At 41.2% G+C, this 24,267-nt stretch overlaps 1 protein-coding gene across 1 annotated transcript in view; it reads left to right on the forward strand.

The window, feature by feature from the left end:
- The window catches only part of hydin (HYDIN axonemal central pair apparatus protein), a 677,137-nt gene that overhangs the window by 487,869 nt on the left and 165,001 nt on the right, over positions 1-24,267 (forward strand). Inside the window, exons 48-54 of the mRNA XM_048605579.1 lie at positions 4,205-4,870; positions 6,624-6,839; positions 10,844-11,040; positions 12,560-12,742; positions 16,081-16,200; positions 18,402-18,561; positions 20,267-20,309. Coding sequence (XP_048461536.1) covers positions 4,205-4,870; positions 6,624-6,839; positions 10,844-11,040; positions 12,560-12,742; positions 16,081-16,200; positions 18,402-18,561; positions 20,267-20,309 — 1,585 coding nt within the window. The remainder of the gene's footprint in view (positions 1-4,204; positions 4,871-6,623; positions 6,840-10,843; positions 11,041-12,559; positions 12,743-16,080; positions 16,201-18,401; positions 18,562-20,266; positions 20,310-24,267) is intronic.

The raw sequence follows: 24,267 nt of genomic DNA on the forward strand, positions 1-24,267 counted from the left end.
CCATGCAGGGCCATTTCCGTAGTTTTGGCACCAAACTTCGTTCCCTGAAGTAAACTGTCTCTCTCGCTTAGAGGAGCCTTGTGTCTGGTAATTGTGTCCTTGATACCATTTCACTCTCCTGCCCAGGTGCAGGAAGATCAGATTCTTCAGTCTTCTCCCCATTAACAACTCTGCTCGAGCTATCCCTGTAGTTGCATCAGTTGTGGACTGACAATCAAATAGGAACCAGGACAATTTGGTATTGAGTGAAGCTGCAGGCTGTTTCTTTAATCCTGCATTATATGCTGAATGCCATTCAACTTTAGGAAACACTTGAATTCCCTGCTGGTAAATGATAGCCCGTTGTCTGTGACCAACTCTTCCGAGAGCCCGTGAATTCCAAAAGATGCTCGCAGCTTTTCTCTCGTTGTCCCCACATTTAATGAATGAACTCTATTCACATACAACCACTTTGAGTGGGAGTGCACAATGATGAAGAATGTTGGGCCCATGGAAGGGCCGGCATAATCGATGTGTAGCCGTGTCCAGGGTTTACCCGGCCATTCCCATGGATTTGGGGAAGCTGCTGGCAGTAATGTTTGTCTTTGTTGGCACTTTGGGCACTGCCCCACCAATGCAGCCATGTCTGCATCCAATCCTGGCCACCAGACATAACAATTTCATTTTGGAAAACCATGAATCACCCCAGAGGAGTTTAGCCAGTAAGTGGTGGCGATCTTTGCATGGGACAAACACTCTTGCTTCTCCATAATAAAATGCCATCCTCTGCGGTGATCCAGTCTCGCCAGGTCCAGAAATGTTTCAATTCTGGTTGTGTTGGCTCTTTTGTTTCACCCATCACCACCAGCTATTTTAGTTTTGTCAAGACTGGATCTTTCTGTGTCCACAGGCTGATATTGTCAGCAGTTTCACGAAGGGTGTCCAGAAAATTTAAAACCAGAATAGACCCTTCCAGTGACAGCAACATCGGCAGGCAGCTCAAGGCATTTGCATTTGCGACACTTGCGCATTTGTGGTGTTCCAACTTGTAATTGTACGCAGTTAGAATGAGAGCCACTGCTGAATTTGACCTAAGGCTATGGGTTGCGCTGTCTTGACCTCTTTGAGTAACCCTAGCAGGGGTATGTGGTCTGTTACTATTACAAATTTAAGTCCACAAAGGTATTGGTGGAACTTTTTCCCATCAAAGAAGACCATCAAAACTTCCTTCTCCGTCTGGGTGTATTTGCGCTCAGCATCAGCCAAACTCCTGGCAGCATATGCTATTGGGCATTCCTGTCCATTGTGAGTCAACACTACCCAATAGCGTACAGGGAGGCATCGCATGTCTACAGCAGATCTCGCTTGGGATCATAGTGTGCCAACATATTTAACGATAATAGCTGCTCCTTCACTTCCCAAAAGGCTACATCTTGGCTACGAGACCATTTCCAAGACTGCCCTTTTTTTCAATAGCAGATGTAAGGGTGCCAGGATGGAGGACTATTTATGTCTGAACTTTCTGTAATAATTTACCAACTCAAGGAGAGACCTAATCTCCGATACAGACTTGGGAGCCGGGGCATCTTTGATCGCCCTCACTTTGTCTTCTAATGGGTGTAACCTGGTCTTGTTGACTCAGTGGCCGAAATAGGCATATAGCTGCCTTGAAGGAATGTTCAAGTTCTCTAATTGCTCTTTATTGGTCTTCCCTGTTATTAGTACGTCATCCAGATAAATGGCAACTTGGGTTAGACCTTGTTCCCGAAAAATTGCACAGGCTGATGGTGCCCCAAATGGCAATCTTTTATATTGGTACAAACCTTTATTGGTATTAATTGTAACATACTTCTGGGAATCCTCTTCTAACCGCAATTGCAGGTACACATGGCTCATGTCCAGTTCCGTGAAGGATAGCCCCCCATCAGCTTTTCATATAAGTCCTCCCTGCGAGTGATTAGGCATTTATCCAGCTGTGAGAAGCAGTTTACCATTTGTTTAAAATCCCTACAAAGGTGAACCGACCCATCGCGTTTCACAACCGGTACAACCGCTGCTGCTCATTCTGCAAGGTGGATTGGTTTGATGATTCCTTCACTTTCCAGCCTCCTGATTTCTGCTTCTTCTTTTGTTCATAAGACAAATGGCACTGGGCTGGCCTTATAGAATTGTGGAATTACTTCTTGGTCAATGTGCAAGGTGACCATGGCTCCTTTGTTAGTCCCTAGACCTTCCTGAAAATCTTCCCAGTATTTAGTTCGGACTTCACTAAGGCAACCATTTTCTAATCGAAAAAGTTTTGAGCCAAACAAGGCGAGTCTTTCTCAATCAATTTTGCCCCATCAGGCTTGCCCTGAGCCTTTTACTACAATCAGTGGTAACTGAACCAACTGCTTCTCATATGAGATCAGAACCAAAGTTGTACCCTTAATCTGTAAAGATTCTCCGGTATAGATTCTCAGTTTAGCCGAGGTCTTACGCAAACTTAAAGTTTGGAGTCCAGAACGAATTTTATTAAAGACTCACTCTACAATCACTGATACAGCTATGCCAGTATCAGCCTCCATTAAAACCTTGTGACCATTTAACCAGGAATTAATTTTGATTGGTTTTGATTTGGATGTTGCTGAGCAATTTCTCTGTTCCAAACGAGATGTAGATGGGCTTCCCAGAGTGTGCACTCTCCTGGATACTGGCCTATGAGCTTTCTTACTCAATTCAGCCTTACTGGGATTCTTTTACTGCCTTGAGTCTTCCTACTGGCAGCAACTACAATGGCTTGCCAGGCCTGGATCCTGAAGAAATTGTTACCTGTTTGGCTGAGGCTTTGCTTTGTTTTTGGGTTTTGTTGTGGGCTGACTTAGAGTCCCTCTGTTCAGGATATTTGCTGAGTGAGGCTATGCAACTGCTTCAATCGAATGGTGGACCCCAAGCTCAGTCGGGCTGGCGTGTGTGTCCACTTCTATTGGAATACCCTGTAACTGATATGCTCCACTTGCCACATTTTCCAATGATAAAGCCAGTTGCAGTGCCTGTTTGAAGTTCAGTTGGGCTTCAGCTGGTAGGTGCTTTTGCATGGTTACATCATTAATCCCACACACCAAACAGTCTCTCAGTATCTCATTAATGGTTAAACCAAAGTCTTATGCCTCTGTCAGTCATCTTAGCCTTGTCAAAAACCCTGACATGGATTCCCCTGGTTCTGAAACTGCTGAGTAAAATTGATAGCATCTCAGAATTAGAGGAGACTTGGGGCCATAATATTCTTGAACTAAATCCATCAATTCTTGAAAGGTTTTAGTATCTGGTGCCTCTGAAAATGTTAGGCTCCTAATAACCAAAAAAGCTGCAGGTCTACAAGCTGTCAGGAGAATTACTCGTTTCTTTTCATCTGTACCAATGTCATTTGCCCAGAAAAGTACTCCATCCTTCCCACACACTGGGCCCAGTCTTCAATGGCAGGATCGAATGAGTCAAGCTTCCCAGATAACAGCACAATACCAGAAATGCTTACCCAACTCAAAGACTGTTGTGAATTTCTTCAGGAACATATTTTGTTCACTCATCACTACTGAAATAACTCCATCGAGGTTGATATCCCATCACAAAGTCACTCTTTATTTACATGTGGAGAGACCTTAACACTGGTCCGTCATCTTCAGAGCCAGCTGTCAGAGTGAACAGAACCTCTGTCGGTCCTGTTTATAACTCTCAGCCAGGGCTCCCTAATTGTACTAGGTTAATAGCCCCAATCAGGGAACTCATATCCTTTGAAGTCTGCCTGGCTGACCTCATTAAAATCACCACAGTCAGCAGTTATCATAGTTCCATCCTGTTGCTCCATTGTAGACTAAGAGGCCCAGGACGTGTTGTAGAAATACGACAATGTTCTTTTTCTCTGCTGTCAACCAAGAAAATCAACAAATTCTTCATAATCATTCAACCTTCTCTTGTGCACTCTTGTGACTTTCCTAAAAAGGATCTATGTCAGCTATCCAGTGGTCGTAGGCTCTGCCCTCCCTAGTGAATGGTTTTTAGGGTGGAATTGCTGGGGTAAGGTGGAGACGCAATTCTAAGAAGTTTAATATCCCAATATAATATGCTTTCTGTAAGTGCAGAAGGTGCAGTCATGGCAAACGTATGAAAGGAACAGTAAGGTAATTTCAAAGCATTTGGGAATAAAAGAACGTATATAATGGTGGTTTTGTTATGTACTTTTCTACAGAGCACAAATATTTCAACAGTGAAATCTGATGGTCCTGAAGGAAAGACCACCTCTACTGATCCTCATGATTCAATAGATCGTGGTGATGTAGAGGAAGGAGTTAGAAAGAAAAAGACCAAAGATGCCAGAAGCAACCACACAATTTTAGACAGGACGGATTCAATCCAAGAGGATGCATTATACAAAAACCCAGAAAAATTGCTTTTCCAAAGATTTCAAAGGTATGAGCGCAACCAGAAGAAAATCTCTCAAATTTTGGAATTCTGGGATCGAGCCCAAGGAGCCATTATCTTCCCAGCATCGGAGGATATCCAAAGCTTGGGGGAAGAGCATACAGTTGAACGGCCTGCACCTTCAGGGAAAAGGGGTAAAAAGGATCGACATGACAAAGCCGAAAAAGAGAGAGCCGAAAGAGCTGAGAAGGAGCGAGCTGAAAAAGACCGCTTGGAGCGAGAGAAGGCCGAGAAAGAACGTTTGGAAAAGCTGAGAGAGGAGAAAATTGGTACATCTCCACTCTCTGATGGCATAGCTGAAGGAGACAGCAAGGATAGTGCAGAAAAAGAAGACAATTTTGGAGTGCCACAGATCAAGTTGCACGTTTCTGACCTAGAGGATTGCTTTGGGAAATTGATTCTGGAAAGCGGGAAAGTTCCAACAGCTGATGAGGTAAAGATACAAGATGTGTTTGCGAATAGCATTACGCCATGTCTAACATTCTGTGATTTCCTCAAATCTGCTTTGACCCTTGACTTGCTTAATTGTTCATTGTCCCCTTGGCTCATTCCCTATTGTAAACTCTCTCTCTACATGCAAAAGTCTGTCCCTGAACCACCAGTAGCTAGGTATGTGAAAGGATACTTCCTAAATTAGAAAACACCAGAAAAGTAACTAAGATACATATAGTTTCTAATTGCAAACTATTATTCCAATACATAGATTAAACACCTTATTTATGTTACATAAAAAGTTCACATTGTAGATTAAATATTACAAAAAACAGTTATTATATTAGAGCATCGGAACATAGGGCATAGGAATACAGATTTGAGGTTACAATCAGATCTGCCACAATCCAATTCAATGGCCGAATAGGGTCGAGGGGCTGATTAGCTTTTTTTGTTTCTGATTTGCATATTCATATGTTCGAATGATTACCTTGAATTTATCTAAGTGCCTTGTTATTATATCGTTAATAATAGCAGTGGCTTTCATTATTCAAAAAGGGAGCAAAGGTTAAACCAGGAAACGACAAGCCAGTCAGTCTAACCTTGTGGTAGGGAAACAATTGGAAGCAATTCTGAGGGACAGGATTAATCCAGAACAGTCAGTGTGGTTTTATGAAGGGGAGATCATAGCTGTCTAACTTGACTGAATTTTTTGAAGAGGGACAATGCTTTGATGTAGTCTATTTAGACTCCAGCAAGTCTTTTTAAAAGGTCCCGCATTGGAGACTGATAACAAAGGTAAGAGCCCATGGGTTTCAAGGAAATTTGGCAGATTGGATCCACAATTGGCTGAGTAGTAGGAAGCTGTGGATGATAGTTGAGGGATGTTTTCCGACTAGAAGTCTGTATTCACTGAGGTCCCACAGTGGTCAGTGTTGGGTCCCTTGTTGCCTTTGGTTTATACAGATGATTTAGGCGTGAATGTAGGAGGCTTAATCAGTAAATTTGTAGACGATGCAAAAATTGGTGGAGTGGTAAATAGTGAGGATGATAGTCTTAGACTGTAAAAGGATATAGACGAGCTGGTCAGGTGGGCTGATTAGTGGCAAATGGAATTCCATCCAGATAAATGTGAGGTGATGCACTTGGGCAGGACAAACAAGGCTAGCTAAGGGTCTTCACTATGAAGTAATTAATTATTTCTATTGCAATGGTCAATACCAGGTCTAGTGTAACCTGCTGTCTGGGTGGTGCCAGAACATACTGTTGTAAGAAACTATCCTGAAAAAATTCTATGAATTTCTCATCTAAGCTACCTTTGCCTACCTGATTTTTCCAATCTATATGATTAAACTTCCCCATGATAATCATCATACCTTTTCAACAGACAAGTTCCCATACTTCTTTTATGCCTGACCTAGTTTCTCTTATATACAAGTCCCACAAGTGACTTGGCTTTTTCTCAACCTTATCCCTACCCAAACCATTTCTACATCTATTTTTAACCCCTGAATTTAGGTGATTCCTCCATATTGTGCTAACATAACCTGCAATGAACTGAGCCACCCCTCCACCTTTCCTAGTTTGCTGTCCTTTTTAAATATCACATACCCTTCAATACTTAGGTTCCAATCTATATTATCCTACAGCCATGTCACTATATGGCTACTAGATCATACTTATTTATCTAAATTTAAACTATCAGTTCATCTGTTTTGTTTCAAAATTCATTGATATTGCTTTCTGTTGTATAGGTTTTAAATAGTCTGGGTCTGAGTCGAAGTGGCCCCGCTATTCCACCTCCTGCCCTGTTTGGATTGGTACGATACCCTGTGGAACGAAGGCCCACTTCAGGAACAGAAATACAAAAATATTTCAGACTTTTACCTAACCCAGATGAAGGAAAATTGTTGTTTGAAGATAAGAAGGAACCTGAACCAGACCCTGAAATTTTGGTCCCAGTTATTAAGGTATGTCTGGAACAAGAGCATTGGCCTGAGCTGAGTGAAAATAAGTATATCTAATATTCTCCTTGGTTAATGTTGAATACAGTTGCCATACAGATCTTAAACAACGGGGTCTTATAGTGCAGTGAGCCAGAAGGTCTTGGTTCAAGTCCATTCTCAAAATGTGATGGTCATGCAGGTGACATGTAGCTAGTCCAAAATAAGGGATCTTGTGGCCCATTCTCACCTGATCCAACAGATTGCCCATTGAAGATATAAAATCTAATGGTTCAGGGATGGGAGTGTTGTACTGTTGGAGACAATGTCCCAAATTTTCCTAGTTCTGAGTAGGCTACACACTCCTACAAGCCCAATCGTTTAATCCATTAACATCTTGCATTTCACAAATCATTAAAATTTCATGAAGTTCCAAAAGCCCAATAATGTTCAATGCGTGGTGTGTTTTAGATTGGTGTGAAGCTACTATGCACATTTGCACTTCAAAGGAAACATTGCTTTCATTCCACTTGCCCCATCCTATTTCTCCTCAAAATTCCCTTTACATATCCTATAACAGGGCACACTAAACATACAGTCTAATACATTGTGATCCACTTCTCTTCTCACATGTCTCATTTTCCCTCTCAACTTGTACATCCCGCTGTCCCTCTTATCACAAATCCAATTTTTCTTCTGCTCAAATGTCCCACAAATGTAGCTCTCCTACTGCAACTCTTTCTATATCTACTGACAGCTGTTCAGTTCTAAGTTTCTGCTCCCTGGCTGTGTTCTCCTCCTCTTCACATATTTAATCCTCACCCTCTCCCACGTTTTTCCATTCTCTCTGTATTCAGATATCACATTCTCATCCAAACCCCATTCCTTCTTTTTTCCCTTCCCACACGCATCCCACGCCTGGGCTTTTAGCTCCCTTTTCCTGATTCAAGCCACTGTCAGGAGAAATGTGAAGGGAGACAGAAGGATTCACACAGCTTAAAAGTATTGGTTTAGCATATAAGCAACATTCAAGATCTATTCAGCTTGTTAAATAATAAAATTAAACTCAGAATCTGGTCAATCTTCCATGAATTATTCATATAGCTTCAGTTAACCTGCATTTTCCAGGTTGGCAAATGTTACTCAGTAAATAATAAGGCTGGATGCTTATTGGCCATTCTTGATTTATTCAGCAACTGAATCTGCATTATAATCTGTCCATCAGAAAGCATTCTTTGACACTACATCTATTGATCAACTTCATCACAGGTGCTTTGTGTATTAAAGTGTCCAAGATGGGTCTGTGCTACTGGGTTTGTGCTTGTGAGTTGCTGTTATCCTTTCTATGTAATTGGGTTCTGAATTATATCCTGGGGACATTGAGAGCTGCTGAATAAGGGGTAATTCTGAGTCTTGTCCTGATCAAGGATTCTTAACTAAATGCTTCACGGGCTTAATTCTTTCATTCATATCAGCTCTAGCCTTACCCTCATAGCCAGATTAGCTTTTTCCCAGTTTTCCTCCATTTAACCACTCTTGGATCCAATAAATCTCCCAGTGCTTTGAATCCCTGTCTGTCTATTTGCCTAACACTATTTTTGAGACGCCCTGCTCATTTCGTGGCATACTTTCTTCTCTAGAGCTCATTGATCCTCTGGACACAGATTCTCTCTCATTCTCCCTGCTCCTCCATTCACAGCTGTGTTTTGCCTTCTCCAACTCCCACCATACATGATTGTGACATTGGAGTTTAATGCTCAGCCCATCTCCACTTGAGATCAAAATTGTGAGCAACCTGTTTCTTTCAATGTAACAATATAATCCTGACTGCCCTGTGGCCATGCACAGCGAGAGGGAGCATTAGCTGGAGATGTCAACATTTAGATGAGAAGGAGTTTTCCCTAGTGTCCTGCTCAATATGTAACCCTCAACCCACATCAAACCAGAGAATTTGGTTCTTGTCAGAATGCCTTTTTTGTGAACTTGCTATGCATAAATTGGCCGCAAAGCTTGCTATATTGTAACAATGACTAGAATTCAAAAAGCCTTCATTAACTTTATTAAATAAAATAATTTGGAATGTCCTGAAGTTGTGAAAGGAGCTTTGGAAATCCAGGTACAATGATGTTGTGGATATAGTATTAGGTTAAATATTCCAGCCCAACTGAGTGAAAACTAATGACTTGACAACATTTACAACCATCTTCAAGAAATTCTAAGTGGATGTGCCTTCTTGTTCTGCTCCTGAGGTCTTCAGAATCACATATGGCAACCTTAATCAACTGCTTCAGTCCTCGTGGTATTTAGAAACTACCAAAGATACAACAAAGGCTGTGGGACCTGACAATATTCCAGCAATAGCACTGAAGACATGTGCTCTAGAACTAGATGTGCCTTTAGCCAAGCTGTTCCAGTACAGATACAGTACTGACATCTTCTTGACAATGTGGAAAAATGCCCAGGTATATCATGTACAAAAAAGTCAGGACAAAATGAGCCCAGTCAATTACTGTCTCGTGAGTCTACTCACAACCAACAGCAAAATAATGGAAGGTGTCATCAACAGTGCTATCAAGCTACGCTTGCTCAGCAATAACCCGCTCACTGACGCCTAATTTGGGTTCTGCCAAGGCCACTCTGCTCCAGACCCCATAACAGGTTTGATCTAATGATGGACAAAAGAACTGAATTCCAGAGATGAGATGAGAGTGACTGCCCTTGACATCAAGGTCGCACTTGACCAAGTGAGGCATCAAGAAGACTGAGCAAAACTAAAATCAACGGGTATTGGGGAAAACCCTTCACTGGTTTCCATAAACCATCCTGATTTGGAAATAAATCGTCAATCTTTCACTATCAGTGGGGAAAATCTGGACCTGCATTCCTAACAGTGCTGTGGCCATACCCCACCTTCGTTTCCCCTAGTCTGCAACAGTTCAAGACCATGGCTCACTATGACTTACTGAAGGACAATTAGGGTTGTATCATCACTACTGGCCTAGCTAGCAACACTCACATTCCCTGAATAAATAGTTTAAAAACTTACCACCTGCTGTGTTTAATTACTGAATTAGCATTTGTCCATGTTAATTGCCAATCAGAGGAAACAGAGGTACAGAATATATTCTGCAATATCCACTATGAAGAGTGGCTCACTAGCACCACTACTGACTGAGCCCTGAAGAACTTGTCTACTGGATTGTTCTTGCGGTGGGTGGTGGAGGACCAACACAAGGGAAACCCTTCTTAATCTCACAAATCTACTTGTTACAAATGCTGATCTTCATGGCAGTATTGATATGATTGATCACATCACAGTTCTTTTAAAGAAAAAGTTCAGTCTTTACACTGAGGACACCCTTTATTGTGTTGTGAGGCTCTCTTAGTAAGCTAACTGGGTTCTTTCAGAATAACTCAAACCCGGGCGTCTGAGAAAGTATTGAAAAAGGAGTTACATTTCATCACAATCTATAATTTCGTGACCTGATCTATCCCTTAATGTAACAAAACCAGAAATTGCTGGAAAAGCTCAGCAAGTCTGGCAGCATCTGAGGAGAGAAATCAGAGTTAACATTTCAGGTTAAGTGACCCTTTCTCAGACCAAATGATTTCTGAGGAAGGGTCACGCAATCCGAAACGTTAACTCTAATTTCTCTCCAGAGATGCTGCCAGACTTGCTGAGCTTTTCCAGCGACTTCTGTTGTTGTTTCTGATTTACAGCATCCACAGTTCTTTCAGATTTTATCCCTTAATGTACTACTTTTATCAAATAAGTAGACGTACTGTAATTTAAAGAATGTAGGAGAACATGTCAGGAGAAACACCAGTCATATCTAAAAGTGAGGTACTAATCTGGTGAAGCTACCATACAGGACCACTCATTCAAGAAAGCAGCAAATCACCTTTCCAAAGATAAATAGGGATGGATTTTAAAAGCTGGTCTCGTTGGTGGTAGCTACATCCTGTGAACAAGTAAACAACATATTCTTTATTTTATTTGAGTTAAGTAAATTTTTTTTTGTATACTCCAGGAAGAGCCACAAGTTCAGCATAGAGGAAAGTCAAGAAAGGAAAAAGGGGATGTGGAACGTGACAAGCGTCGGTCTGGTGGTCATAAAAAAGCTCACCGTGATTCCCGCTCCTCGATTCCCGCTGCTTCACCTCTTTCTGACTTTGACCGTAGCAGTGGCGTCGAGGACTCACTTAAAGACGATTTAAATACTGCCAAGTAAGTTATCTTGATCTCATTTGCATCAAACAGCAGAGATTTATATTGGTGCAGAGTTCTCTTTCCTATACATATACTAAAATGATGTTATATAGTAGAAATATTATAGATAAAGGGTGTCACACTTAAACTGATGGTATGCTATCTATTTTTTGATGGGGTACAATTCAACAGATGGCAACAACCGTCGGATCTCTTTCTCAACTGATTTGTTTTCCTCCATGTGTTCCTCAGCAGATTCTGTTTGAAATAAACTGATGACAGTAATACCGGATCATTAGAGAGATTGATTATGCAGTTGATTACTAAGGTGGAAAAGTTAGTGTCATAGAACTGCCACACAGTATTTTTCTTTCCTTGATTTCTGGAATATGTTAAGACTGATAACAGCCCTCAATAATGAGATCATGTATGGAAGACTCTTTAGTACTGTTCAGAATATATCTCATTGGATTTTTTGAGCAAAAAGTAACGTTATACACTTTGACAGAAAAAAAAACAAATGTGCAAGAGTATTTCTTAAGTAGTAAGAGATCGGAAAGCCTAGATATGAAAAGAACCTGGGTGCCCTTAAATAAGTTACTGAAGGCTAAAGTGCAAGTGAAACAAGCTGTTAGGAAGGCTATCAAGTGTTAGCCTTTGTTACAAGATGATTTGAATACAGGAACAGTGAAGTCTTGTTTTAATTGCCCACGACCTTGGTTAGACCACAGCTGGAGTACTGTGTGAAGTTTTGGCCTCCTTACTTCACTAAAGACATTATTACCACAGAGGGAATGCAGCAAAGGTTCACCAGACTTGTTCCTAGGATTAAGCAACTGTCCTATGAACTGGGATTGAGCAAACTGGGCCTGTATTCTCTAGAGTTACAAAGAATAGGAGGGGATGTCATTGAAACATACAAAAAGCAGACAGGACGGTTGCAGATAAGATGTTTCCCCTGATTGAGAAGTCTGGAACCAGAAGACTCTATTTAAGAATCTTGACCAGAATTCCTGATTCATTGACAATCAAAAGGCTGAAAATTCTGTCGCTCATTACCATGTTTTTTGGATCCCTTGGGCTTCCAGGTGTTTCCTGCATGGCCCATTTGTGTTCAGTAAGGAGATAGGAATTTGTTTTTACTTGGAGGGTTGGGAATCTTTGGAATCACTACCGCAGCCAGAGGGCTGTGGAAGCTCAGTCTTTACCTGGTAGAGGTTGATAGATTGCTGATTACTAATGGCATAAAGGGTTATGTGGATAGTATAGATAAATGTGTGGAAGTGTTCAATCAGCCATGATCATCATAAATGGCAGAGCAAGGTCAACAGGCTGAACGGTCCACCCTCTTTTCTATTTCCTATTCATGGTTACTCATTTTTCCTCGGACACTAGGGACAACCCACAACTGGTAATTATAATAACTGGTCAGTGTAGTAAATCGTCTGAGTGAATATGCTGTGCTGTAAGTTATGCTTTGGCTCATCTGACCTTTATGAATGCTTCCTCTGATCCACCATCATCATCTGCCCTGCAGAATTCCTCCTTACCGCTGGATCGTGCAACCTGGGGAGGAAGTTGCATTACGAGTGCGTTTTAGCTCAACAGTGTGTGGGATATTTGATCAGACGTTGAACTTTGAAATCTTGAACACACTACGATGTTACAAATTGTACTGCAGAGGAGTCTGTACATATCCAACTATAAGTCAAGATCCCTGGTAGGTTTTGTAAGTGAAAGGAAAGATTTGTGTTACAGGGACAGCATTCATGAACTTTGGAACAGTCGGCATGGCAACATGATCATGATTGTACATTTTAATTCCTTAATGAGATAACTTGCTTGTATTGTAATTATTTGAATTTTTTTCTCGTTAGAGAGGTAGCAGGGTCATGTTTTAGACTGTAGCACTCATACTGGTGTCAAGAATTATTTGGATGTAATTATTTTAATCAACTTTTTTCAACATGTTATGGCACACCTTCAGGGCTGTGGGTCTTGAACCTAGATCTCCTAGTTCAGAGGTAGGGACCATTACTGCTGCACCACCAGGTGCCCATTATAAAATTGTGCATTTTTAAAACAACCCAATTGTAGCATTATTTACAGCCTGGATTTTCTTGTAATAATGCCCTACTTTCTGGTTAGTTCTGATGATATCCAATCATACTAATCTGGCGTTGCACCATTGTTGGTCTTGTTGGTGACAACCACATCCTGTGAATGAGTAAAAGTTATGTTCTGTCTTTCATTTGGGTTTACTAAGGGTCTGCAGAACATATCACAAAACAAGTTCCAAAATTTTCGACATATGGTAGGAAAGATAATCATTTTGATAGTTCTTGCTCTGCTGAAAGTAAATGGGGTGGTTTAGCATGACCAGTATTCCTGAACCATTTTTTTTCCCCATTCCAGCCTGGCAGAGAATAATTTGAAGGAACTACTGCAAACAGTGAAGAAGTCTTGTAGAATCTTCACCTCATTGAAATACTTGGTTGCTTGTTACTTTGAAACTTCACTGAAAATGTCCACCAGACTTTCTGATTCCTTAAGAATCAAAAGTCTGGCAATTCTCTTGCTCGTCACCACTTTTATTGGGTGCCTTGTGCTTTTGGGTGGTTTCTGCATGACCCCATTCAGTCAGGACAAAAACATGCACAATGATGTTGCTCGAGCTCACTGAAAACCTTGGATTGTCACACTGCCTAACCAGCTGATGTGATGTGAGGATCTCATCACATGGGATTATAATTTAGACACTTTTAAAAGCAAATGTGTAAATTATCCCTCAACAACAAGGGTTTAGCTTGTTGGACATGTATCAGTATTATTCATAGGACTATGCACCCAATTGCCAACAAATTGATTTTAGAGAACTTTTTCAATTGTAAGATGTCTGGACATATGTGTGCTTCTCAAATTCTGACCTCTCGCTTGCTGTGCCTTTGTTTGCGTAGAACCTAAGCTCTGGAATGTTCGCCTTAAATTCTGCTTATCTGATCTTCCTTCCTCCTTTTAGAACTCCTGAAAGTCTACATTTCTAAGGTATTATTAAGCTAGAAAGAACGCAGATTTACTAGGATGTTATCTAGACTGGGAGGTTTGATTTATAAGGAAAGTTTGGATATGCTGATGGGTGACCCCATTAGATGTCTATAAAAACATGAGAGGCATAGATAAGGTAGATACCAGGCAGCTTTTCACCAGGGTACTGGAGTCTAAAACTAGAGGACGTAGGTTTAAGGTGAGAGGGGAGAGATACAAAAGAGTCCAAGGGCCAAGTTTTTCACACAAAAGGGGTGAGTGTCTGGAACGGGCTGTCAGAGGTATTGGTGGAAGCCAATACAATTTTGTCATTTAAGAAACATTTAGACAGGTACAATGGATGAGATAGATATGGAGGGATATGGATCAAATGCAGGCAAATGTGATTAGTTTAAATTGTGAAAACTGGATAGCATGGGCATGTTGGGACAAAGGGCCCATTTCCATACTGTAGACCTCTATGACTCTATGCTGTTTGATCATCTGCCCGATATTTCCTAATGTGACCTGATGTCACATTCTATTTTATACTGACTCTGTGAAGTGCCTGTAATTTTTCTTTTAACATTGAGGTACAATATAAATGCAAAAAGGTGTTATTATTCTTGAGTTCTGAGTTCCAGGAAGTACTGTTGGACACGTGCTACTGGTGTAGTGTATTGAATAGCATGAGTGACAGTGGTGTATAGGATATATCACCAGAAAATGCATTCCACCAGTTCTTGGTCACCCATATGTGGTCATTAGACTTATTGTGGCACCGTTGCTTATCCTTCGGTCCAGTTGCATATGGATGATGCTTTGAGGGTGGTCGTCGAGGGTTTCCTGATCCCTGCAGGATTATGGTGTCTTTCCTGTTTCCATTTCCAGCACTAATGGCACCAACAGTGCACTGCCTACCATGGAACCCTTCCTGCCCTTGTGTTCACTTTCCTGCCATTTACTGTTACTTTCTTTTAAACAAGAGCATGGATGCTACCTTTAAGAAGAGTAGGCTTGTGTTTTATCTGGGATGCCCAGCCTAAACACATGGGTAACCAGCAGCATTAGATGGAAGACGTTAATGTGGTACCCACTAAGTCAGATTCTACGATCAATAAAAAGAGGTAGATGCACCAAATTTCCTTGCATTTCACCTCAATTTAAACAACTAGGGTCACGTTGTAAATTCAGATCCTCATTCCCAAAAGCAATTCAGTTACTAAAGCGTATCCATGATTCTAACTTGGACTGGAGTCAGGCTTCAGTAGAGGTCAAGGTAGTTCACATACAACAACATCTGGGTAATTTGCCAATTCAAGCGGCAGTGGTGAATAAGCAGGCCTCCCCTTAGGAAAACCAGTGAAGTGCTTTTGAAGTGTAGACACTTGCAGATTGGGGTTTACAATTGGGATAATAATTTTTAAATGTCTTGAACATCCCTGATTTTAATTACTCTAACTTTGCTGGCTGTGCCTTCAATTGCCTAGAATCTAAGCTCTGAAATGCTGTCCTTAAACTTTGCCTATCTAACCTCTTTCCTCTTTTTAGAATACCTTAAAATCAACATTTCTTGAGGCTATAAAAGATGCTATATAAATGTAAGGTTTTTTTTCGCCCAAAGGCAAAGAAGAAGGGAACTTAGTGGGGAGGGTTATGGAACTATGCTGACTGGCTAAGTCAAAGTGGTCATCATAAGTGGAAAGCAAGATGTGTTAAACAGTGAAAGAATCATTACAGAAAAACCTCCTAAGTGATAAGAGTGGTGGAATAATTTGTGATAAATGGAAAATACTAGAAATACTTAATAATTACTTTTGCAAAGATGTCACGAGAAAGAAAAGTACTGATTTGGAAATGGCTGATGCCCGTCAAAATAACAGGTGAAGCTTCATAAAAGCAATTGATAATGTTGCACAAAGTAATCCCAGGGTTCTGTGACAGTAGGTATCTCTTAGACAGCCAACCTAATTTCTGCTAGCTGGAACTTCTGCCTTGTATGCCAGCTGTCTTTTTCTTCTCTTTATTTCCCAGTGTTGTCTTTCGACATCGGAAGAAGAACGTAAAGGCAGAAGAAATTCCTCAGAAGAAGTACATCATGAACACAGGAGTATTTCAGTTTGGGCCACTGCTCTGTGGACTAACAAGGGAAAGGCAAGTAATAGAGTGAAACAGTACAACTGTTAATCAGGAGCTAAGCTTGCTAACTCTCCTGGATCGCCCTGGAAAATAAAGAATAATCTCCAGAGCACCTCATTAAATAACTCAGGAAAAAATAGGGACATTAGTTTGTTTTCATGTGGTGAGTCCTGGAAGACGATGGGTCCTTGGCAAGACTCAATAGAGAATCTTTGGAATCCTCTATTCCAGACAGTTGTGAATATTCCATTGTTAAATATATTTAAGGCCAACTTAGATAGATTTTTTAATCTCTTGGCAAATCGAGGGACATGGATAATGAATGGCAAGGTGCAGATGAGGAGATAATCAGTCAATCATCTCGAATGGTGGGACACATCTGACATGCTGTGTGGTTTACTCCTGCTCCTATTTCTCATGTTCTTTATGTTCTTGTCAGTAACAGTTTAATCCTCTTAATGTCCCTGTGGAGGAAAAAACATTCACTATCCTTGATGTTGAACTCAGTCCAGAGGAATTAAAGATGGCCAATAAATATTGGCACTATCAGTGATACCAACATCCTCAGAATTAATTTAAAAATTTTCTGCTTTTTGAAAAGCAGACAGATTAATTGGGAGAGCGTAAAATCAGGCTTGGGTGCAATTCATATTGACCTTGGAAATGGTGTTAATTCTGCAAAATTATGAGGACAGGTTTTGTAGATGAGGTCGGATTTCCACTGAGATTCTTTCTTCATTTGGGTTACATGAGATATGCTATCAGGGAGAGTTTCTGTTGCTTCATCCGAAATGCCACTGGGATGGAGGTGATGAGCTGTCTCTTAATGTACGGTAGTTCATGTGGCATAGGTCGAGGTGGGAGTTCCATGATTTTGACCCAGTCTCAACAAAAAGTGGCAATATATTTCCAAGTCAGGAAGGTATGTAAAAACTGATGCTTTAAATCAGAAACAAAAACAGAAATTACTGGAAAAGCTCTGCTGAGCTTTTCCAGCAATTTCTGTTTTGGCTCAGGATGCTATGTGTCTTGTAGGGTGACTTACAGGTGATGATGTTGCCATGTACCTGATAACATCATCTTTTCTTTCGGGATTTAGAAGGTTACGTTGAAGGAGCCTTGATAAGTTACTGTAGTGCACTTCGTAGATAGTACAAACCACTACCACAATGTGTTTCTGGTGAAGACAGTGCTTCCTTAAGATGATGGACTGGCTGCTGATTAAGCAGGTTGCTTTGTCCAGAATGGTGTTGAGCTTCTGAGTTTTGTCGGAGCTGCACTCTTTCAGACCAGTGGAGAATGTTCCATCACACTCCTGATTTGAGGATAGTGGACAAACTCTGGAGAGACAGGAGGTCAGTTACTCGCTGCAAGTTTCCAAATCTGTGGACTGCTTTTGTAACAACAGTAGTCACATGGCTGTATAAATTAAGGGTATCTAGCTGAGACATTTAAAGTGATTAAAGGATTCAATGAGAGAAATTCATTTCCCAAGTGGGGATTGTAGGGCAAGGGGGTGAAACTAATATTAATGCTAGGTTATTCAGCAGTTGTATTGTGTGTTAGGAATTTTTTGTTAATTCATTCATAGGATGAGGGCATCACAGGCTAAGCAGCATTTATTGCCCTTCCCTAATTGCCCAGAGGACAGTTAAGAATCAATCACAATGCTGTGGGTCTGGAGTCACATGTAGGCCAGACCAGGTAAGGATGGCAGTTCCCTTCCCCAAAGGACATCAATGAACTAGTATGCTCCTATTTCTTCTGCTGTCTTTATGCAAATGGCAGTGGAAACATGGACCTCTCTGTTGGACAGCAAATGAAGTTAGGTTAATTGAAACCATCAAATATAAAATTGATATTTTCATTAGGTGAGTATTTTGATTGTTACAGATAAAGCTAAGTGAATATATTACAATATAGATTAGCCAATGATCAAATGAATAATAGAAAATGGCCAAGTGGCAGAATTGTCTGTACCTGTTCCTTTTATTCCAAGGTGCCTTCCATGGTTGAGTAAACTGACTATCCTTACCATCCAGAATCACACAAATCATGCTACTGAAGGTACGCATTTCTAAGGAATCGATACCTCAGAACCTTTGGGCGCAGGAGTGCGTAAGAAAGTAAAAATATTAAAAAAGGGGAAAAAGTGACCCAATCAGTTGTAAGGGTCATAGGAATTGTTATAATTAAAGTTTTTTTTCTGATTTTAGGTACAAGGAGGGTCAATACCCAGAAAACAGGGAAAATATCATAATAGTGAATACTTCACCCATGGTGGCTGAGGTTTCCTTCTGTTTTCAGCATGACATAAAAGCTGTCACCTACCTTGTGGATCCACCCACTATGACTCTTGAAGCCAATGAGAGAAAGGTACACATATCCACGACACAATGGGAATTGTCATCGATGTGATGTCTCATTCAGTCATTTAGACAGTTGCAGAGTCTTTGCTAAATATTGTAGATCACATGGAGAGTTCTCACTGTATTCTTAATGTGTTTGCTTCCAAGAAGATGAGACTTTGAGAGCGTAAATGCTGTTTTGTTTCTGCAGGAAGTTGAATGCAACAACATTTTTTTTCAATCTGCCTTTTTTTTATTGTTTCATTAGACCATAAGATACAGGAGCAAAATTAGGCCAATCCAGTCTGCTCCGTCATTAGATCATGGCCGATATGTTTCTCAACCCCATTCTCCCGCCTTCGCCCCACTACTCTTGATCCTCTTACTAATCAAGAACCTATCTATCTTTGTCTTAAATATACTCAATTGAATTCCACAGCTTGCTGCAGCAATGAGCTCCACAGATTAACCACCCTCTGGCTGAAGAAATTCCTTCTCATCCCACTACTCGAGGATCTCCCTTTACTCTGAAGCTATGCCCTTGAGCCCGAGTCTCTCCCACTACTGGAAACAACTTCTCCACTCCCACTCCATCCAGACCTCTCAATATTCTGTAAATTTTAATCAGATCTCCTTTCATCCTTCTAAACTCCAGTGAGTACAGACCCAGAGTCCTCAACCGCTCCTCATATGACAAGCCCTTCATCTCCAGGATCATTTTTGTAGACCTCCTCTGGGCCCCTACTTGGCCAGCACATCCTTCCTTAGATACAAGGTCCAAAACTGCTCAATATTCCAGTTGCAGTCTGACCAGAGCTTGATACAGCCTCAGCAGTACATCTCTGCTCTTGTATTCTAGCCCTCTTGTAATGAGTGCTAACATTGCATTTGTCTTTGCAATTGCCAACTAAGAGTACATGTTAACCTTAAATGAATCCTGAATTAGGACTCCTAAGTCCCCTTGTGTTTTAGATTTCCAAAACCTTTCTCCATTGAGAAAATAGTCTACACCTCTATTCTAAAGTGCGTAGTCAAAGTACATAACCTCACATTTTCCGACATTGTAATCTATCTACCACTTATTTGCATACTCTCCTATCCTGTCCAAGCCCTTCTGCAGCTTTCCCACTTCCTCAGTGTCACCTCTCCCTCCACCTATCTACCTATCCTTCTCCATAACTGCCTTCATGGGATGTGAGTATCACTGGTAAGGGCAGTATGCTGATTGTCAATTGTTCTTTTGGATGTGTGGCGAGCTATCATCTTGAGCCACTACAGTACACATGGTACAGAGACACTCCCAGTGGTGTTAGGAAGTGAGTTCCAAGATTCTGACCTAGAAACAGTAAGGAATGGCGATAGTAGTGCCAGTGGTGTTTCCATGCACTTGCTGCCCTGTTTTTCTACATGATACAGGCGGTGGGTTTTGCAAGATGCTGTCGAAGAAGCCTTATTGAGGTGCTGCAGTGCATGATGTATGTGGTACACACTGTCGTCACCATCTGCGAGTAGCGCAGGGACTGAGTCTTGAAGGTGGTGGATGTAGGCCCAATCATGTTGTTTTAAACTGGATCGTTTCAAGCTTCTTGAATGTTGTTGGAGCTGCACGCATCCAGGCAAGTGAGAAATATTCAACCTTCTGACTTTTGTCTTATGGAGGGTAGAAGGGGTTTGTGGATTCAAGAGGTGAGTAACGCTCTGCAGAATCCTCACCGTTTGACTTACTGTTGTAGCCACTGGACTTATATGGCTGTTCCAGTCAGTTTATGGTCAGTGGTAAGCCCAGGCAGTCAATGGGAGATTTTACAAAGTTAATACCATTGACTCTCAAACAGTGATGGTTAGATTAACCAGTTTTGGAGAAGATCTGTGTATCACAAATATTACTAGCCACTTATTGGTTGAAACCTGAATGTTATCTAAACTTGCTGTATGCCACCACAGTTGGCTTCAGCATCCATGAAGTTGCAAATGGTACAACTGAACTCTGTGCAATCATCAATATAATCAACCACATCTAACCTCAGGGGAGACAATGGCCTAGTGGTATTATCACTGGACTGTTAATTCAGAGACCCAGATAATGTTCTGGGGACCCAGGTTCAAACCCCACCATAGCAGATGGTGGAATTTGTATTCAATAAATAGCTGGAATTACAAGTCTAATGATGACTGTGACTCCATTGTTGATTGTTGGGAAAAGCCCTAATGTCCTTTAGAGAAGGAAACTGCTATCCTTACCTGGTCTGGCCTACATGTGACTCCAGACCCACAGCAATGTGGTTGACTCTTAACTGCCCTCAGGACAATTCGGGTTAGGCAATAAATGCTGCCTAGCCAGTGACACCCTTATCCTGTGAATGAATTAAAAAATGATGCAGGAAAGGTAATTAATAAAGCAATTGAAGATATTTGGGCCTAGAATTCTTTCCAGATGAACTCCTGCAGAGGTGTCCTTGTGCTGAGATGATTGGTCATGAGCAATTACAATTGTCCTTCTTTGGTTAGTATCAGTTTAACAGTGATAGTAGGAACTGCAGATGCTGGAGAATCCGAGACAACAAGGTGCAGGGCTGGATGAACGCAGCATCATAGGAGCAGAGAGGCTAAGCCTCTCTGCTCCTATGATGCTGCTTGGCCTGCTGTGTTCATCCAGCCCTGCACCTTGTTGTCTCAGTTTAACAGTGGACAGTTTTCCCCCCAGTGCCATTAACTTCAATTTTCCCAGGGATGTTTGTTATTATACTGAGCCAGTTCCTGCCCTGATGTGAAGCGCAGTCATCCTCATGTCATATATTTGCACAAGTGAGGTCCGGAACCAAGTGGCCCTGTCAGTTAGATTTTTGATTTAAAAGGCAGCTTAGGGTTATGTAAGCAGACAAGAAAGTAGAGTTAAAACCATGGTCAGATTCTCAACAATATTATTGAATAGTGGAGCCTTTTTTTTATATTCATATGGAACCCAAAATGAACACTGGTCGTTACTGTTGAATTGCTGTCATATTATTGTACTGTCGATTCTATCACTTTCCTGATAATTGAGATTAGATTTATGTGATAGCAATTGGCCAGATCATGTTAAACCTAGAGGAAGGATTACCTGATTAATCTTTTATATTCAGGTTAATGTTGTAGCTGTGCATGAACAACTTGGTTATTGGTACAGCAAGTTATGGAGCATAAATATTCAGAATTACAGCCAGGATGTTGTCAAGACCTGCAGCCTTTGGTGTATCCAGTGTGTACAGCTGTTTCTTCATATTGTGTGGGGTGACATGAATTGGCTGTAGACTGGCATCTGTGATGCTGGGGACCCTCCCAACTGTATACCACTCTGCTGCCACCTCTGTTCTTCTGTATTGAAACATAGCATACACAGCAATTGTGTTGGAGGAGTTTCAGATATTGGCTTTAACATATTATTTGATGATTATGTCAGGCATTTGCTTGACTAATTTGCAGGACAGCTCTCCCAATTTTGCCGATACATTATTAAGGATGTCTTTGCAGGGTTGGATGGACAAGTTGTGCCATTTTATTTCCAGTGTCTAGGCCAATGCTATTTTACAACACAGTTAAGAGTCATTTGCATTGTGGGTCTGGAGTCACATGTAGACCCAAAATCAATCAGGATCAATACCCTAATGGGCATTAGTGAATCAGGTGGCTTTCAACAACAGTCTGGTTGATTCACAATCATCATTTCTGAGATCACCCTTTTGTTGCATATTTATTTATTAATTTAGGTTTAAGTTCCCAATGTCTATGGAGGATTTGAACTCATACCTCTGAAGCATTATTCCAACTCTGCATTGCTACTATCCTGCCATTCACTGAATGGACCAGTTAGCTCAGATGGCTAGTCTGTGGTACGAAATAATGCAATCTTCACACTAGTTCAATTCCCATTCCAGCCAAGTTTTGGGACCTGCCGCTTTGCTCTACCTCTATGAATGAAAGAAAAAGTCAGACAACCCCACTGCCAAGCAAAATAACTCAGTATATGGCATCAGTAAACACAAAGTGTGCCTTTAACCACAGCACTCTTGAATAAATAAATGAATTGCTCCCTGAATGTTTGAATAGACAAAGTTTGTGGTGAAGACTTTGGAACAGTGCTGTTTAGGATTTGGATAGTAATGTAACATAGTGTTTGGGCAGTGATGGTGAGCATATTATGTCATTAAGTCATACAGCGTGGAAACAGGCCCTTTGAACCAACTCATCCATGCTAACCAGGTTTCCTAAACTAAACTAGTCCCATTCACCTGTATTTGGCCCATATCCCTCCAAACCTTTCCTATCCATGTAACTGTCCAAATGTCTCTTAAATGTTGTCATTGTACTCATCTCTACCACCTCCTCTAGCAGCTCATTCCATACACACACTATCCTGTCTGTGAAAAGGTTGCCCCTCAGGTCCCTTTTAAATCTTCCCCTCTCACCTTAAACCTATAGCCTCCAGTTTGGACTCCCCTACCCTGGGGAAAAGACCTTGGCTATTCACCTTTTCTATGCTCCTCATTTTATCAACGTCTATAAGGTCACCGCTCAATCTCCAACAATCCAGGGAAAAATGTTGGCTGGGACATTTTTTACTGGAGCGTAGGAGATTGAGGGGTGACATTACAGATGTTCATAAATTATGAGGGCCATAGATAATGTGAATAGCAAAGATCTTTTCTCTAGGATTGGAGAGTTCTGAACTAATGGTGTATCCCAGAACTTTGTGGGAAACTATGGAAGAGATTGCCAGGCCTCTTACTGAGATATTTATGTCATTGACAGCCATGGGTGAGGTGCCAGAAGACTGGAGGTTGGCTAATGTGATGCCATTATTTAAGAAAGGTAGTAAGGAAAAGCCAGGAAACTACAGACCCGGTGAGCTTGACATCAGTGGTGGGTAAGTTGTTGGAGGAGATTCTGAGGCACAGGATTTAATTGCATTTGGAAAGGCAAGGACTGATTAGGGATAGTTAGAATGCCTTTGTGCAGGGGAAACCGTGTCTCACTAACTTGATTGAGTTTTTGAAGAAGTGACAAAGAAGATTGATGAAGGCAGAGCGGTGGACGTTGTCTATATGGACTTTAGCCAGGCATTCGAAAAGATTCTGTATGGTAGTCTGGTTAGGATTGGATACAAAATTGGCTTGAAGGTAAGATACAGAGGGTGGTGATGGAGAGTTGCTTTTTAGACTGGAGGCCTGTGTCCAACGGTGTGCCACAAGGATCGGTGCTGGTTTTTGTCATTTATGTAAATGATTTTGATGTGAAGATAAGAGGTATACTTAGTAAGCTTGCAGATGATACCAAAATTGGTGGTGTAGTGCACGGTGAAGAAGGTTATCTCAGAGTACAACAGGACCTTGATCAGATGGGCCAATGGGCCAAGGAGTGGCAGATGGAGTTTAATTTCAATAAATGTGAGGTGTTATATTTTAGTAAGTCAAAGCATGGTAGGATTTACACAAGTAATGGTAGGGCCCTAGAAAGTGTTGCTGAACAAAGAGAGGTGCAGGTGCATAGTTCCTTGAAAGTTGAGTTGCAGATAGACAGGGTGGTGAAGAAGGCATTTGGCACACTTGCTAATTGGTCAGTGCATTGAGTATAGGAGTTGGGACATTATGGTGCGGCTGTACAGGACATTGGTGAGGCCACTTTTGGAAAACTGCATTCAATTCTGATCTAGTAGGAACTGCCGATGCTGGAGAATCTGAGATAACAAGGTGTAGAG

This window comes from Rhincodon typus, chromosome 15 (genome assembly GCF_021869965.1).
Source record: "Rhincodon typus isolate 14 chromosome 15, sRhiTyp1.1, whole genome shotgun sequence".
NCBI classification, from domain to species: Eukaryota; Metazoa; Chordata; class Chondrichthyes; order Orectolobiformes; family Rhincodontidae; genus Rhincodon; species Rhincodon typus.